A 14,141-nucleotide genomic window follows, 5' to 3' on the forward strand; every position below is an offset into this window, starting at 1 on the left:
AGATGAGAGGTGATGTAAGTCTGAGCAAGGCAATGCCACAAAGGAGGAAGATTTCAGATATCGAAGCTGTAGAATCCATAGGATCAAACGTAAGAGGGACGAGGAAGAACTTTTTAGGTTGGGCAATGAGGTGGGAAAGCAATGAGACTAGAAAAAGGGGGGAAAGGGAGGTTTTTAAGGTAGGGATAAAAATGATCTCACGTGAACCTCAAGACAACTCTGCAAATTAAGTGAAGTGTGTAGATGCAATCATGCCCAGTTTATAGATGAGTTTAATGAGATGCTGGGAGTAGACGGGCCTGCCCCAGAATCACACACGCAACAGAAAAGAACTGAGCTTAGAGCTCTGGGCCCTCAGCTCACGATGGGGTTCTCTCTCCTCATGTGTCTCTCTCATCACATTTTACAGTTATTACCAAACTTGAGAATCACAATAGATCAGTTTTGACCAAATTCCCATAGGCCTTAAAAACCCTAGATAAAATTCTGAACTGGTGATATTAAGTTAGGAGCTTGTGCCCTCCAGGCAAAGCCCATTTTGACTTCCATGTGAATCCAAGAGATAGTTAATTGTGACTAACAGTGAAATTCAGGACAAATGATTAAAATTTTTTCCAAAATTGTTCTTTTCTTTTCTTTTTTTTTTTTTGAGGAAGATTAGCCCTGAGCTAACTGCTGCCAATCCTCCTTTTTTTGCTGAGGAAGACTGGCCCTGAGCTAACATCCGTGCCCATCTTCCTCTACTTTATATGTGGGACGCCTACCACAGCATGGCTTGCCAAGCGGTGCCATGTCCACACCCAGGATCCGAACTGGCAAACCCTGGGCCACTGAAGCAGAACATGCAAACTTAACTACTGCACCACCGGGCCAGTCCCTCCAAAATTGTTCTTTATCCAGTCCCTGCATATGATTAGAATAATTCAAAATATTTATTCTTTTAACTTCATAAGTAACCACAATGAAGTAAATTAAAATTCTAGCAACAAGCTTTAGCCCCTACATTTGTACCTATATGCAGGTATTGAAATGGCCTGCATGAAAGGTGTAAGCACAAGAACAGGCACATAAGTGATGGTCAAGAACTACCACTGCCCCTTTCTATCTAGCTGCCAACTACTCAGCAGCATGCCTCCTTGATTTTTTTTGGAAGGAAAAATATTAACAGCATGTTTTGCTTCAGAGGATGCATGTTCCAAAACACTCCTTAAGACACACATAAAAATTATTCAGTGCCCACCAACAATATCATGTCTCAATAATAATAGCTGATACTGTCTATGGAGCATCATTGCATGCCAGGCACCAAGCCAAGAATTTATGTGATTTATCTCATTTACTCGTCATTTATGACTTAGAACTATTACTATCCTGGTTTTCTTACAAAGAAATAGGCTCATAAAGGTGAGGTCATAGAGGCTTGTAAGCCAGGACACGAATCCAGATCTAAGTGATTCCAGAATGCATGCTCTTAAACATTAGGCTTCCTGCTTCCCCCGAAGACCCATTATTCTAGAACACAACTCAGGGTGCATCAAGTCTCTATGGTTCTTGCCACCTTCCCTTGAACTTCATAGACATGTAGTCTATTGTCTTAAATCAAGTGTTGCAACTCATGCCAGGAAACGGATTTCCAGTTATGGCTTTAAATAATGTCAACTTGACTTCATTTCACAGCAGTCCTAAGCCACTGCCCATAGCCACCAAAACATCATCTCAGCATTAGAAAAAGTGGGGCCATCACTCGTGACGCAAATGGAAAAGAAGCCCTTTCTTCTGCTGTCCTTCCTTTGATCCTCTCAATCTCTTTAGTTTATGATCAGTTCACTAAAAATGGAGAATTACTTTTTCTCATGATGCATTCTCACATGGAGAATTCACTATAAAATCTCCACAAATGTGTATGACCTAAAGATCATCCCTTTCTACTAGACAGAGAAAAGGCTCAATAAAGAAATGTGAATAAATTAAGATAAGCTTTGCATGGCTCACTCATGTCATTGACCAAGTAAAGCAACGATCTGGAGCCAGAGCTTTGGGAGGGGAGGTGTGGATTAGGGTCTCAACTGGCCACTTAGCCAACAGAGTAAGCTGCAGCAAGTAAAGTATTTCTCTGAGCCTTGATTTCTTGATCCATAAAACGGAGACACTGATACCCACCTCTTTTGATATATGTGAGACGTTAAAGATTGTGAATGTAAAACATTTTAATATACTCCCATTACATCAAAACTCTCAATAAATGATAACTTCTACAATAAAAAGCACCACAATCTCCACGTTTTTCCCACCTAAAACGTGGTGTGACTATAAATAAAAGACAGAGACGATAGCTGTCTAAGCAGTGGTGTCCCTCCTACTAGATGGGCCACCAGTGGCTTTCCACATCTCCCAGAACCCCAGAATACTGACCTGGGAGAGAGGGCATTCTTTGGCTAATGTGCTCTGGTTCATCTCTTTGAGTAGTTCCTTTAAGGCATTGCGGACTGTGGCATGGTTCCACTGCTCCGCAGGCAAGTCTTCCAACTTCGAACAACTGGAAAACAGAGCAAGAATGAACGACATGGCCATGCAAACCTCACTAAACGGCCCCAATGCCACCGCCACTCCCTGGTCTTGCGCCAGTGTCAGGACCGCTCAAGAATGGGCCTAAGGAGGCCCTGAATGAGGGAGGGGAGCAGAACTGCTTCTCCAGGACCTTGATAGAGCCCAATGCTGTCTCCTTATGTTGGTTATCACATTAGCCCGAGAAAAAGAGTCATTTCAGATACAAAGAAATGCTGATTTTTTAAAATAAGATTTCTCAAACCTGCTGATAGAAATGGCATGTAGTGTGACTATAAACTTCCATAATACCAATTTAATTATTGGACATTCCTAAGGTTAAACGTAAACGAATAGTCCGTCAGATTTGAAGCTTGAAGGCCCACCCTTCACCCTCATAGAACAATTCAGAGATGCTACTTTCCTAACCAAAATATAACTTTTAAGAGAAGACACTAAAGCATTCCTAGACAAGGATGGGAATGTTGGGTTCCTATTAAAGTACAAACTCTCCAAAAGGGGCGAATTGAAACCTTTACCCTAAAGGACAACTTCCCTTATATCACATGACTTGCAGGCTCTTCACATACAAGACTCTACAGAGAACCTCTAGATTCTTTAGGGCATAATTTGCTCTGGATGCTGTATCTGGGGAAAAAAAAGGAAAGAAAGCATTCCCAGAATCTCTGTGGGCCACCAGAGAGGGAAGAAAAAGATGTCCAGTGCTAGCACCTTCTTGGTAAGCCTGCTACACAAGCACAAAACTCACCCCTCACAACACAAACCTGAAACGACAGAGGTGTTTATTCTTCAAATACTACGTGCTAAGCATTTAACCAGAGGACCCATTAAATTAGGGGCTGTGGAAAGTTCCCCTTCAAGGGCTGCAGATTTTTAATGATTTACCAGGCTTCCCCTAGGTTACCACTTCACTGCTTCTGAAAACAAAACATAAAACAGTTGGAATGTGGACTATAAAGATGCCGGTGAAGTGCCCCTCCTTCCCTCCTCTCTCGCCTTTTTTCATTTCATCCAATGTCTAGAAATTAACAAAGATGGGACATGCTGATCTCTGTGGTGACTCCACGATCAACAGAGCAGCTCCGAGAGTAAGGAAGGGCAGGTGCTCAGGGACACCCACCTTTGTAACTGGATTTTCAACGTCACAACATGATAGACATCTTGCAGCATGTCGGCCACTGTCGCATCAGGTGCATCTGTCACATAACTGAGGGGGAGAGGGTTCCACCTCCCCAGCTTGATTATTCCTGCACAGAGAAGAAAAATACAATAAACACATACCTGCCATTTATTAAACCTTCCCACTGTTTGTTCAATGTTAAGAAGGTCATTCAATAGTCAACACTCAAGGCCCACTCAGTGATATTTTACGACCCAGTGCAACAACCTATTTCTTTCTGGGTGACCATTGAGTGAGTTAACTATAGAGGAAGATGAGAAGGAAAGGATGAGGCTTCATCACGGACAATCAGTTCTTTTATGTTTTCCTGTTTCTTAAATTACTTAGAAAACCATACGGTTACTTCCTTCCCCCAAAGTCTTGTTTTACATTCTAACTTAAGACTGATGCTAAATATACCGGACTGCTGATTTCATAGACAAAAAAACTAAAAAATAAAAAAAGCAAGCCTTAAGTAAATATAAGATTCGGTTTTGAATTGTACAAGAAGATTCCTGTGTGTGGGCTCAGCACACACAGTCACATCCTGCTTGTGGTGTGATTCCCCGTGCGAACGGCACTGGGAGCTGATGGAGCAGTTAGAGTTCACTTCCAGATCCGCGTCTCGCCAGGCAGAGGCTTGTTTTCCAATAGCACAATGATTGACCACAGATCAGAAATAGCAAAGATCCCTTCAGCTTCCTTTTTCTTTTTTTTTTTTTAATTCCTCAGCTCTTTTTAGAGGGACCATGGTCCCCTTTCCCTGTGGATTTCCTGCTGCATACGGTAAACACGTGTAACAATGGAGAAAGAATGAAAATCCTGGTCAAACCCGGGCTGCGTAGAGCATGATTTTAGGAACACCCTTGTTATAGGAAGATTCATGGGACAACTTCAGCAACATGTGGTGAAAATGCTAAATTATTCCTCAGATGGACCCGTCTGATCTGGTGCATAGGGCATACATAACATTGATGAAAAAAATAAAGAGGAATCCATTTCACAAACAACAGAGCAACACAAGTTTTTCGCATGCTATGAAAAATCTAACGGTCTCCAGGATGTCAGAAACTGTCACACACAAAAAACAGCTATGTTTTAGTGATAGAAGAGAAACAGCATTTTTATTTTTGACAATACAGGTGAGTCCAACTATACTGTTCTTTCAAAAAACATTTTTTATCCTCAAAGAGGGAAAACACCTGTATACCCAAGTGACCTTTTAAAAGCTTCACAAAATGATGGTTTACAGCTATCGGGGGATGTTCCAATAATAGGAAATGAACTTTCTGGTCAGGGCACGTCCTGTCCAAGATGAAATAAATGAATGCGCAATGCTTGACATAATGCTTGAAAACAGGGAATAAACAGAACAAAAATATTAAAATGATGCACTGTTTCAGTATTAAGATTTAACAATCTGGTGCTGAATATGCTGCAGTGTAAATAGCGCCTGGACTCAGATCCAATGAAGTAACACAGCTCTCATTCATAGTACCGTATGTCTCCAGTTCTGGCTCCTTAAGTCATATTTCACTTGCCAAGAAAAGCTGTTTTCTTGTGGGGATAGTTTTCCTAGCATTCTCTCCCATGACAATGAAAAGTGCACAGCACGCAGCACGTAGCAGTCATGAAATGAACATCCAGGGCCCACTGGACAGCCACCCATAAGAGGCTGGATCCGTTTCCTTCCTTCTTTTACTCCTTCTGACATTTGAAAATACTAAAAAACACTGTGTAACATCTAACATATCTCCTTTTCTTAAAATCACTTTAAAAAATCATTATGATAGCCTATAAATGAAGTATCATCTAAAGACATGATATTTTATTATAAGAGATTAGAAGGGGAAAAAATGAAGTTGACAGTTGTGCCCTATGATAGGCGAGTAGAAGAAGGTGATTTTGTGGGTCATCCTTGTTTCTAAGATACAAAGGTATTGTGAAGAAACAAGAAACGAATCCTGCAAACTTCCATGCACGGCTCTTGCGGGGATTCATCCATGCTGTTGTGGGTCACTGTTCATTCTTTTTCATCGTTGAGTAGTGTTCCACTGTAGGAATATACCACAACACAGCCGGACAGAACAGGATGTCTCTGTATGATTTCATTATACAAAATACAAGAACGGGCAAGACGAATCAATGAGGACAGAAGTCTGCAAGCGGTTACCTATAGACGGCTGGGACACGACTACAAAGGAACAAAGGGGATTTTCTTGTTTTGGTTAGTCGTTTGGCAGGGATAAAAAATGTCAAAATTCATGAAACCGAACACTTAATATGCATATATTTTATTGTGTGTAAATCATACCTCCATTAAAAAAAGCATTGAAGGGGAGGCATCTCTACAGGAAATGACAGACAAATCACTCTACTGGAAATAGTAATCTCCATGTAGGTAAATTCTCTCCCCACCTTGATGAGCTGGAAGGAGATTTGTTTGGGCTAGAATTAGATGCACACAGGTGTCTTCACAACTTAACACCTCCACAGGGAGCAGCTGCTCCAGGTTGGTCTCTACCTCTTGGAAGAGAGCTGTTGGCACACGCTATTTTCAGGCAACGGGACGTGGCCCGAGCTTTTTCTTTTTCACACCGTATTGACTAATCTGCACAGTTCTAGAAGTCATGTTCTTTGCTCAACTATCTACCAGGGCCTGCGGATGCAAGATCTGCCAGGACAGCTGCATCCAGAAGGCTGCTCTCCTCCAGCCAGGGAGGGCTTGGAGTAACTCTTTTTTAATAAGCCTTTCCTCCAGACAGGGTCTCTGACTAAAGTATTTGCCCTCTTGGGAAATACATTCCTTAGATATAGTCCTCTTTCCCTGATATAAAATCCACAAACATATTACTTGGGTTAGTGGTCAAGAGTCAATTGAGGAAATCAAATCAGGAAGCAGTATACATAGGGACTAAGAATGCAGGCAGTCCAGTTGCCTCTGTTCACATCCTGGCTCCTCCACCCACTAACTATGTAACTCTAGAAGTTACCTAACTTCTCCATACCCCTGTCCTCTCATCTGTAAAATGGCACAATGAAAGTACTGACCTTATCAGAATATTGTGCAGATTAAATGGAAGGCCCTTAGTACAGAGCCCGGATATAATTCATCTCAACAATTGTTTACAGTCATTATTTAGATGTTTTTAATACTTCTTAACAGGAAGATATAGTTGATTTATTTCAAAAAATATTGACTCAAGGATTTTTTTAGGACTTCATTGTCTTTCGATCTTTAATTCAGTCATGTGCCTCTAAAAGGCCTGTTATTTTAAATCACAAAAGAGGACTGTAGGTCAATTTTGTCCCCCCTTATAGTCCTGCCTTCCCCCCCATTCATTTCTTCCATCCTTGCTCTTCAGCACCCCCTTTCCTTTTACCTATAAGTGGGTTCAGCTCGCCTCTACTTTAAAACTAACAAAAACAGTACGACAGCCTCTTTCCCCTCAGTCCCTCATTTTTGCACCATCAAATGTACTGGACGTGCACCTCCCATTTCTCCATCAGACCTTCACCCCTAGACATCCAGTTTCAACTCTTTCCAGGAGGAAACGGAGGTTCAGAAGAGTTGGGTTATCCTGAGTAACATCACTGGGAAGTAACAGAGCCCAGATTCACTTCAAATACCATGTTCTCGCTGTCCTTAGTATCCTATAAGTCACACTGGCTCAAGTGGGAGGCACATTGGAAGAAAAGACTGGAAAAGAGCTTGGCTCCAAGTCTGGAAGGCCTTGAATGCCCAACTCAGCAGCACTCGGTATGGGTCAGAGGTCAGGATGGAGGCCTGGAATCAGAGGTGAGTTTACACCCCGCCTCCTCTGCCATCAGAGACTTTGGGCGAGTTGTTTAGTCTGCCCAAGACTCCATTTCCATTACCTGTAAAATGGGGATAATGACGATGCCTGCCCTTTAGGGTTGCCTTGAGGCCTTAAATGAGAATGAGAGTGTAGCACTGGGATTGGCATACAGTAAGTGCTCAGTAAATGTCAGGGAAAAAGAGATCCTGAAAGGTTCTGAGTGTAGACATAACAGTCAAAGCAAAGCTTGAGGAAAGTTAACCTAAACTAGAATGCAGGTGGACTAACAGAGGGAAGCATTCTGAGGGGAGAAAAAAAGAGCTAAATAATACAGACAGGTGTGTCTAATCACAACCATACAGCCTCTTCCTGGCTCCCTCTAAGGGAAGATCCAGACCCCACCAAATGCCACAGCACAGTAGAGGAGGATAGAGAAGAAAGAACAGGCTACGTGCCCAGTAGGGGTATCTGACTCACAGTATCGGAGAAAGCTCAATAAAAAGGGCATAACTATCAAAGTACATTATTATAACTATAATAATATATATAACTATACATGTATATTATTTCCAATGCTCACATTCCATAAGTAGGTTTTGTAACCTCAATCTGAAAAATGAGAAAAACTAACAATGATTAAATTAGGTAGGGCTACATGCACACACACACACATACACCTCGAGCCCACCAGGCACATGGCAGCTGCTCAGTAAACGCCAGTTCCCATTTCTTCTCTGAATATGTATCACACTCTCTCTATGTCTAGAGTACTGATCCCCAATATTCACTTCTAGAAATTGTACACATTCTTCAAATTCTGCCCCATAAATAATTCCAACCCTGATCAACACAGCTTGAAGTAATTCTTTCTCTACACAGATGCACAATAAATATTCTTGGTTGGTTTGTGTGTCTCATAAGGAACTTACTTCATCACAATATCCCTTTATGTTACCTTACAGTTTGCGGACTGTTGTTTTCAAACCATTAGCTCACCCTCATGAGGACAGCAGGGGCTCAGTAATCTAACTGGAAGTGAGTTGAAGATCAGAGAAGAGTGACCTTTCAAGGTCATCAGTGGGTTACAGCCAGGACTAGACCCTGGGCTTCACCTGACAAGTTTTCCAACTACTGGACCAACCCTTTCCACTTAGCTCTGCCCATGTGCCAATGCCCAGCCACTTGATAGGTCCCCGGAGGGCAGGGCCCTGGCTCGTCCACAGCCACACATCAGGTAGGGTCTTGACATTTAATGTTAAACAAAGGAACATATGAGACTAATGAGCAAACAGGTGACAGGCTCAGAAGCCTGAAGAGTCAGCTACACTCGGGACTTCTCTGGAAAAAATCGCCTCCCACAAGAGCGCCATTTCAGACATAAACATTGTTTCCCAAATCATCTTTCCTAGTGCCAAGGAATTTATCATCTGCAAACATTTACAAAATGCCTGGTGACTATTAAAGACGTAGTTTTTCAAGGTCTTTGAGTCACAAATTATGGGCCTTTATTTTGGGGTTGAAATTCATACAAATGTTAACATGATTGAATTGAGCACAATATAAATGAAATTGTTTACATCCAGACAAATCTGTTCACTAAAATACAGAGGACCAATCCACTCTTTATGTAATGACTCTAAACCAAATAACAAAATGCAATTGTAGGTAAATTTCCCATTAGTGACATAAAATTAGGTTGAGAATGGAGGCAATTTTTGTCCAAAATTAAAAAGATGCAATAATGGAAACCAGTTTTCACTCTCTCAATGCAGTATTCAGCCAGAGTCGAGAGTTGACATATCACAAAAAGAAATATCAATACTTGCATGTGTTTGTATGTTTTTCTTATTTTTATCATTTTCTCAAAGAAATCAAATAGTCTTCTCAGCAGATGCATAATTCATATTATTAGTATTATTTACCTCCAACCATGTAAAAACAGGAGTGGTGATTACACATTATAGTTCATCAATAATTGATTCAAGTTTTTAGAAAAGTCGATCACCTCTGAGGATAAAATAAAACGTGGTGATAATACAATATAATCAATAAAACATCAGAATGGTTTGTATTAAGCACAAGTCATTCATTCATTCAACAAATTTTTCTTTTGTGTCTCCAGCGTAAGTCACGGAGATGCAAAGATAACCCAGTGTACACTATCCCTGTAATTATGGAGCTCGCACTTGAGTAGAGAAGCTTATTATTCTTAAACACACAGCCAAGTGAAACCACTCTTAAAATAAACCAAAATGATTTACCCCCTGTACCCCAAATATAAGAAATATTTACTTCATGAAGCCCTGTAAAGTACATGAGAATACTTCTCTTTTTGCAGTGGCATATAGATAGATGCTGATAAAACAGGTATATATTGGGCATATTGTAGAATAAAACCCACATACCAATCTGTAAGACAGACACAGGAACCCAGCCAGATATCAGCAGCATTCCTATAATGCAGCTCAAGGAATGATTTTCTTTTATTCCAGGTGCATTTTAACATTAATTTTAAAAGCAAAGTGAAAATTCAGCCTGGGAAAAAAACGAGACATTAGCTTTAATATCCAAAGGGTGGGGTTTATATATCTCATAACTTCCTGGAAAAGATGTCGGCAAAAGAGTATCAATAAAAACCCCAGCCTGAGAGTACCTAAGCCTTGGGGCTTCTGGTTAGGGGTATAATTTCCACAATACACCAACTGCTGATGAGGCCCCTTGTAAAAACAGGAGTACTGGTGACATTGATTGCATCTGTTCACCCTCCACAGAGTGCTTGTGTCCCTATGCTCAGCGTATAATTTTTCGTTGTTCAGTTATGCTTTGTTAAAGAAATTAAAAATTGTCTGTCCTATATAATAAGAACATAGAATTATTTACGCATAAATCAGTTCACAGGAAATCACTACCCAGCAGTATATAATAACTCAGCCTGTGTTTCTAACCAGTGGCCTAACTGTGGTACATCATCAAATTGTAGCAGCGTAACGCATAGCTTAGTGGTACCTCAATACAACTTACTGGAATTCTTCTACACCTTCTGCTTTGATTTTAAAGGATGTCTATATTTCAAATGTCTCGTATTGGGGCAAAAGTAAAAGGAAAATAGAATAGCATTCTTCTGGCATTTTACATTATTCAAGTGCCATTATAACTAACACAAATTAATGAAACCTCACAACATGCTTGTCTGGGAACTTACAATACAGTTAATCCTGTATTTATAACAATACAAAAGAAAACACCAGACAAAAATAAATAATTCAACGATTCAGAATAAATGTTGAGGCTAGACTGTTATATAAATTTATCTGAACGTCAACAGACACCATACACACACACACACCCCCCAAATGTACCATAGCCTGTCGCCACAGACAGCTCGTCTACCAACAATAACATAGGTATTATCGGCAAACACAAGCAAGATCGGTTTTTCCCTTTTTAAGAACGCTAACTTTTATTCTTAAATCACATCTGTATCTTTCAGGGAAAATTATCATTAGGAACATTATTAGTATTAAAAAGCTGAAATACGAATTTTAGAGCACTTTCTGATTAAATTATGGTGACACACAGCTGTCTCCCACACTTTTCTTGAGCTGACTACCCCCTTACACTACAGAAACATTCTACTTAAAAGATATACACAGTACCATTTGGTGCCTGGTAATTCTATACATGGCTTTTACATTTTGCAGCATAAAGATTTTGTCTCATGTAATAGATGCTGCTTCACATTTGGGAAACATTATGTTATAACCATGACTTTTATTAGATTATTTAATATAAGCACTAAGTAACTAGACTAAATTAATAAAGACCTTATTGAAAAAAAAAAAAAAAACAGAGAGAGAACAAAATTATTCCACAAATTAAATAAAACTTTCTGAAGTTGGTATTTTAGAAACCTTTATTTAATTTTCAAAATTCCAATTCTTCTGAAAAACAGCCAAAATATTGGTCAGGATATGAAAAAAATATGGTTAGTGTTTAGTTATTTATTTCATAAGAGTGCCATTTAAAACTATTACATGGGAGAATAGGACAAATGAGAAAGAAAAGTGTTATGAGAAATTATTTGGGATCGGTTCTAAGCTTCTGTCATTGGTTAAAAACTATTTCATCTGGTATATATTTTCTTATTATTGTTCTAAGTTTGTTTAATCATTACCTAAAAGAGTTTTGAATTAAAGGATTAATTTTGGCAGGTAACACAAACAAACTTCTCTTTTTTTCCTTTCTATTCAGAAATACATATGCATAAAGAGAGCTCCCTCCACATGTGTCCCCCTACAATATCTTTAATAATCAAAGACAGGGGAAAAAGTATAGCCTTTTAAACATACTTCTCTACATTCTAGCAGATGCTATTCATAACTTATGTTTAGCCAGTGTTTCTGCATCCTCTGGGGTAAGAAGTATCTACTGAAGATCTAAAAATACAGTTGCCACACATATTCCACATCCTAATTAATGACATGTACTCTTTTCAGATGGGAGCTCGAACATTACAAGAGGTTTCCCGAGACCTGGCTTTCTAGGTACCCCATCAATGGGCTCAACGCCCTTGGAAATCCCATCAATTGCATGCTCCCAATTATACCTTCCAGAATTGTCCTTAGGCATATTCTGTTTCCTATAATTTAAGGTTACATAATATCTGATCTTAAGGGCAATATTATGATGGCATGTTGATTATCAAAGAAAATGGTGCCATATAATATGAAGGCAAAAAGTATATTCATGTATGCTGTACATTTTTATTCATGTTCCAACTAACCTGATTTCACAGTAATTTGTTAAGAAAGTACATGACATGAAAGCAAGTATGGCTGTAACTATTACAAAATGGAAACTGCTTTTGGTTTGGAGGGGTTTTGTTGAGTTTTTTTAAAAAGTGTCTTTGGTTCCTTTAAGAACATTTTAATAGTTTTTTACTTTCAGTCCATCTTCATATATACTCTACTATTAAATCTAATAATGTACATGGTTTGCAGATTTCAGATATTTTACATTCAAAAAAGTTCTGACAGTTCCTTGATTTCCATATTTTGGAAATGTCATATTTAAATGTGGCTAACCAAACTTTTAAATATGGTACAACAGTTTTAATGGTTATAATAAAGAAGCCAAGGGCCCAATACATAGGATGTAATCTCTCATTAGGCAAATGTCTCTGGAATTAAATTGAAGGTAGATCTATAGTTACAACATGCAAGGTGATGAGTAATAACAATGATCTATTTGCACCCCCTTAAATATTTAGCCACGTCAGGAAAATGCCATACAAATCAATGGTCAACTGAACTACGGTAGAGACCTAGCGATTATTCCTGACAAGATGTCTAGTTATCCCAGGGTAGTTGGGCCAAACAATTACAAGTGACCTGGAGTATAGGGAAAGATCAGAAATGAATTCTTTTTCTCCCCATTCCCAGGAATTTACAGTGTTGTAAGGACTGTGCTGCTGAGAGTGGGCATGTTAAGTGAATGGGTTCCTAGTTCACCCCTAGAGCAGTTGTGGGCTCCACTCTGGCCTCTGGAAGAGAAGCTCCAGGGGTGGGTCCCAGGAGATGCTGAGAAGGAGCCAGGTCTGGTGAACACTGCCTGGTAAAAATGAGGACCTGGAGCATGAAGATCAATCCACTGATTCTCCTGGAGAGAAGGCAGGAGACCAACAAATTCCCAGTTTCCTCTCCTCCATCTCACAGCAGATAGTCTCACTGCTAGCAGGTAGGATAAGCAAAGAGAAAAGGAGGAAGTGAGGGCGTGTGAGAAGGAAGATGGTTAGGAGTTCCATTTCTTTTTACGTTTGGAGGATTTGGCATGGGCTGAATAGGTCATAGCCAGAAAAAAGTTTCCTGTATATGCATCAACTTCAGAAACTCTTGACCTTACTCAGACTAAAACCCACCAGAAAGCAAGGGTCGTGTCAGTTTGTTTTATACAACGTGGTCCAGCCCCATTGGCATGAGGATGCCTAAAATACAGGGGGTGTGACATAAGAAGAAAGCCCCTTCGTTTCAAAGAGCAGCAGACTGGGAAGCGGGTATCCAGGTCTGGTCTTGGATCTGCCTCCTATCCACAATAGCTCTGCACCTGTGGACTACTCACCTAACCTCTCTGGGCCCCTATTTTCTCTTCTATAAAATGAGAATTTGAAAGCAAAAACAGAATAAAACCACCACCAACAACAACAAAAAACTCCTCTGCCTAACTCACAAAATGGTAATTATAATAAAATAATATGAGCTAAACCATACTAAAACTTATAAAGTGCTGTATAAACATGTGCTGGCATTCATGAGTTGTAAGTGAACATGAAAGAAGTAAGCAATACATTTTTTAGGATATTTTTAAGGAAAAGTTTCCTTTACTTAAGCAAAAAGGTCAAACGTCTAAAATGTCACTGGCTAACATGGCAAGTCATCTGATGTAGTCCAAAGACCTGGGCTTGGAAACTGGTTCCATCTCTGTAACCGGGTCAAGTCACTCCATCTCTCTGAGCCTCCTTCAGCATCTTTAGGAGCAGCCAAAATCTGAGCGGAGGCGTCAGGAACCACATCTCACCACCCCGCCCTCTGCTGCAAAGCTTCCCAGGATCCTCCGCACTT

The 14,141-nt window shown here is 39.9% G+C and overlaps 1 protein-coding gene across 18 annotated transcripts in view; it reads right to left on the bottom strand.

Moving 5' to 3' along the window:
- Window positions 1–14,141, bottom strand: part of SATB2 (SATB homeobox 2) — a 197,987-nt gene that overhangs the window by 103,404 nt on the left and 80,442 nt on the right. For all 18 annotated transcript variants that reach the window (XM_070242105.1, XM_014732597.3, XM_070242107.1 and 15 more), the window contains 2 exons: window positions 3,686–3,812; window positions 2,413–2,536 (listed from right to left, as the gene is read on the bottom strand). In XM_070242105.1, coding sequence (XP_070098206.1) covers window positions 2,413–2,536; window positions 3,686–3,812 — 251 coding nt within the window. The remainder of the gene's footprint in view (window positions 1–2,412; window positions 2,537–3,685; window positions 3,813–14,141) is intronic.

Source organism: Equus caballus, chromosome 18, assembly GCF_041296265.1.
Source record: "Equus caballus isolate H_3958 breed thoroughbred chromosome 18, TB-T2T, whole genome shotgun sequence".
Classification (NCBI taxonomy): Eukaryota; Metazoa; Chordata; class Mammalia; order Perissodactyla; family Equidae; genus Equus; species Equus caballus.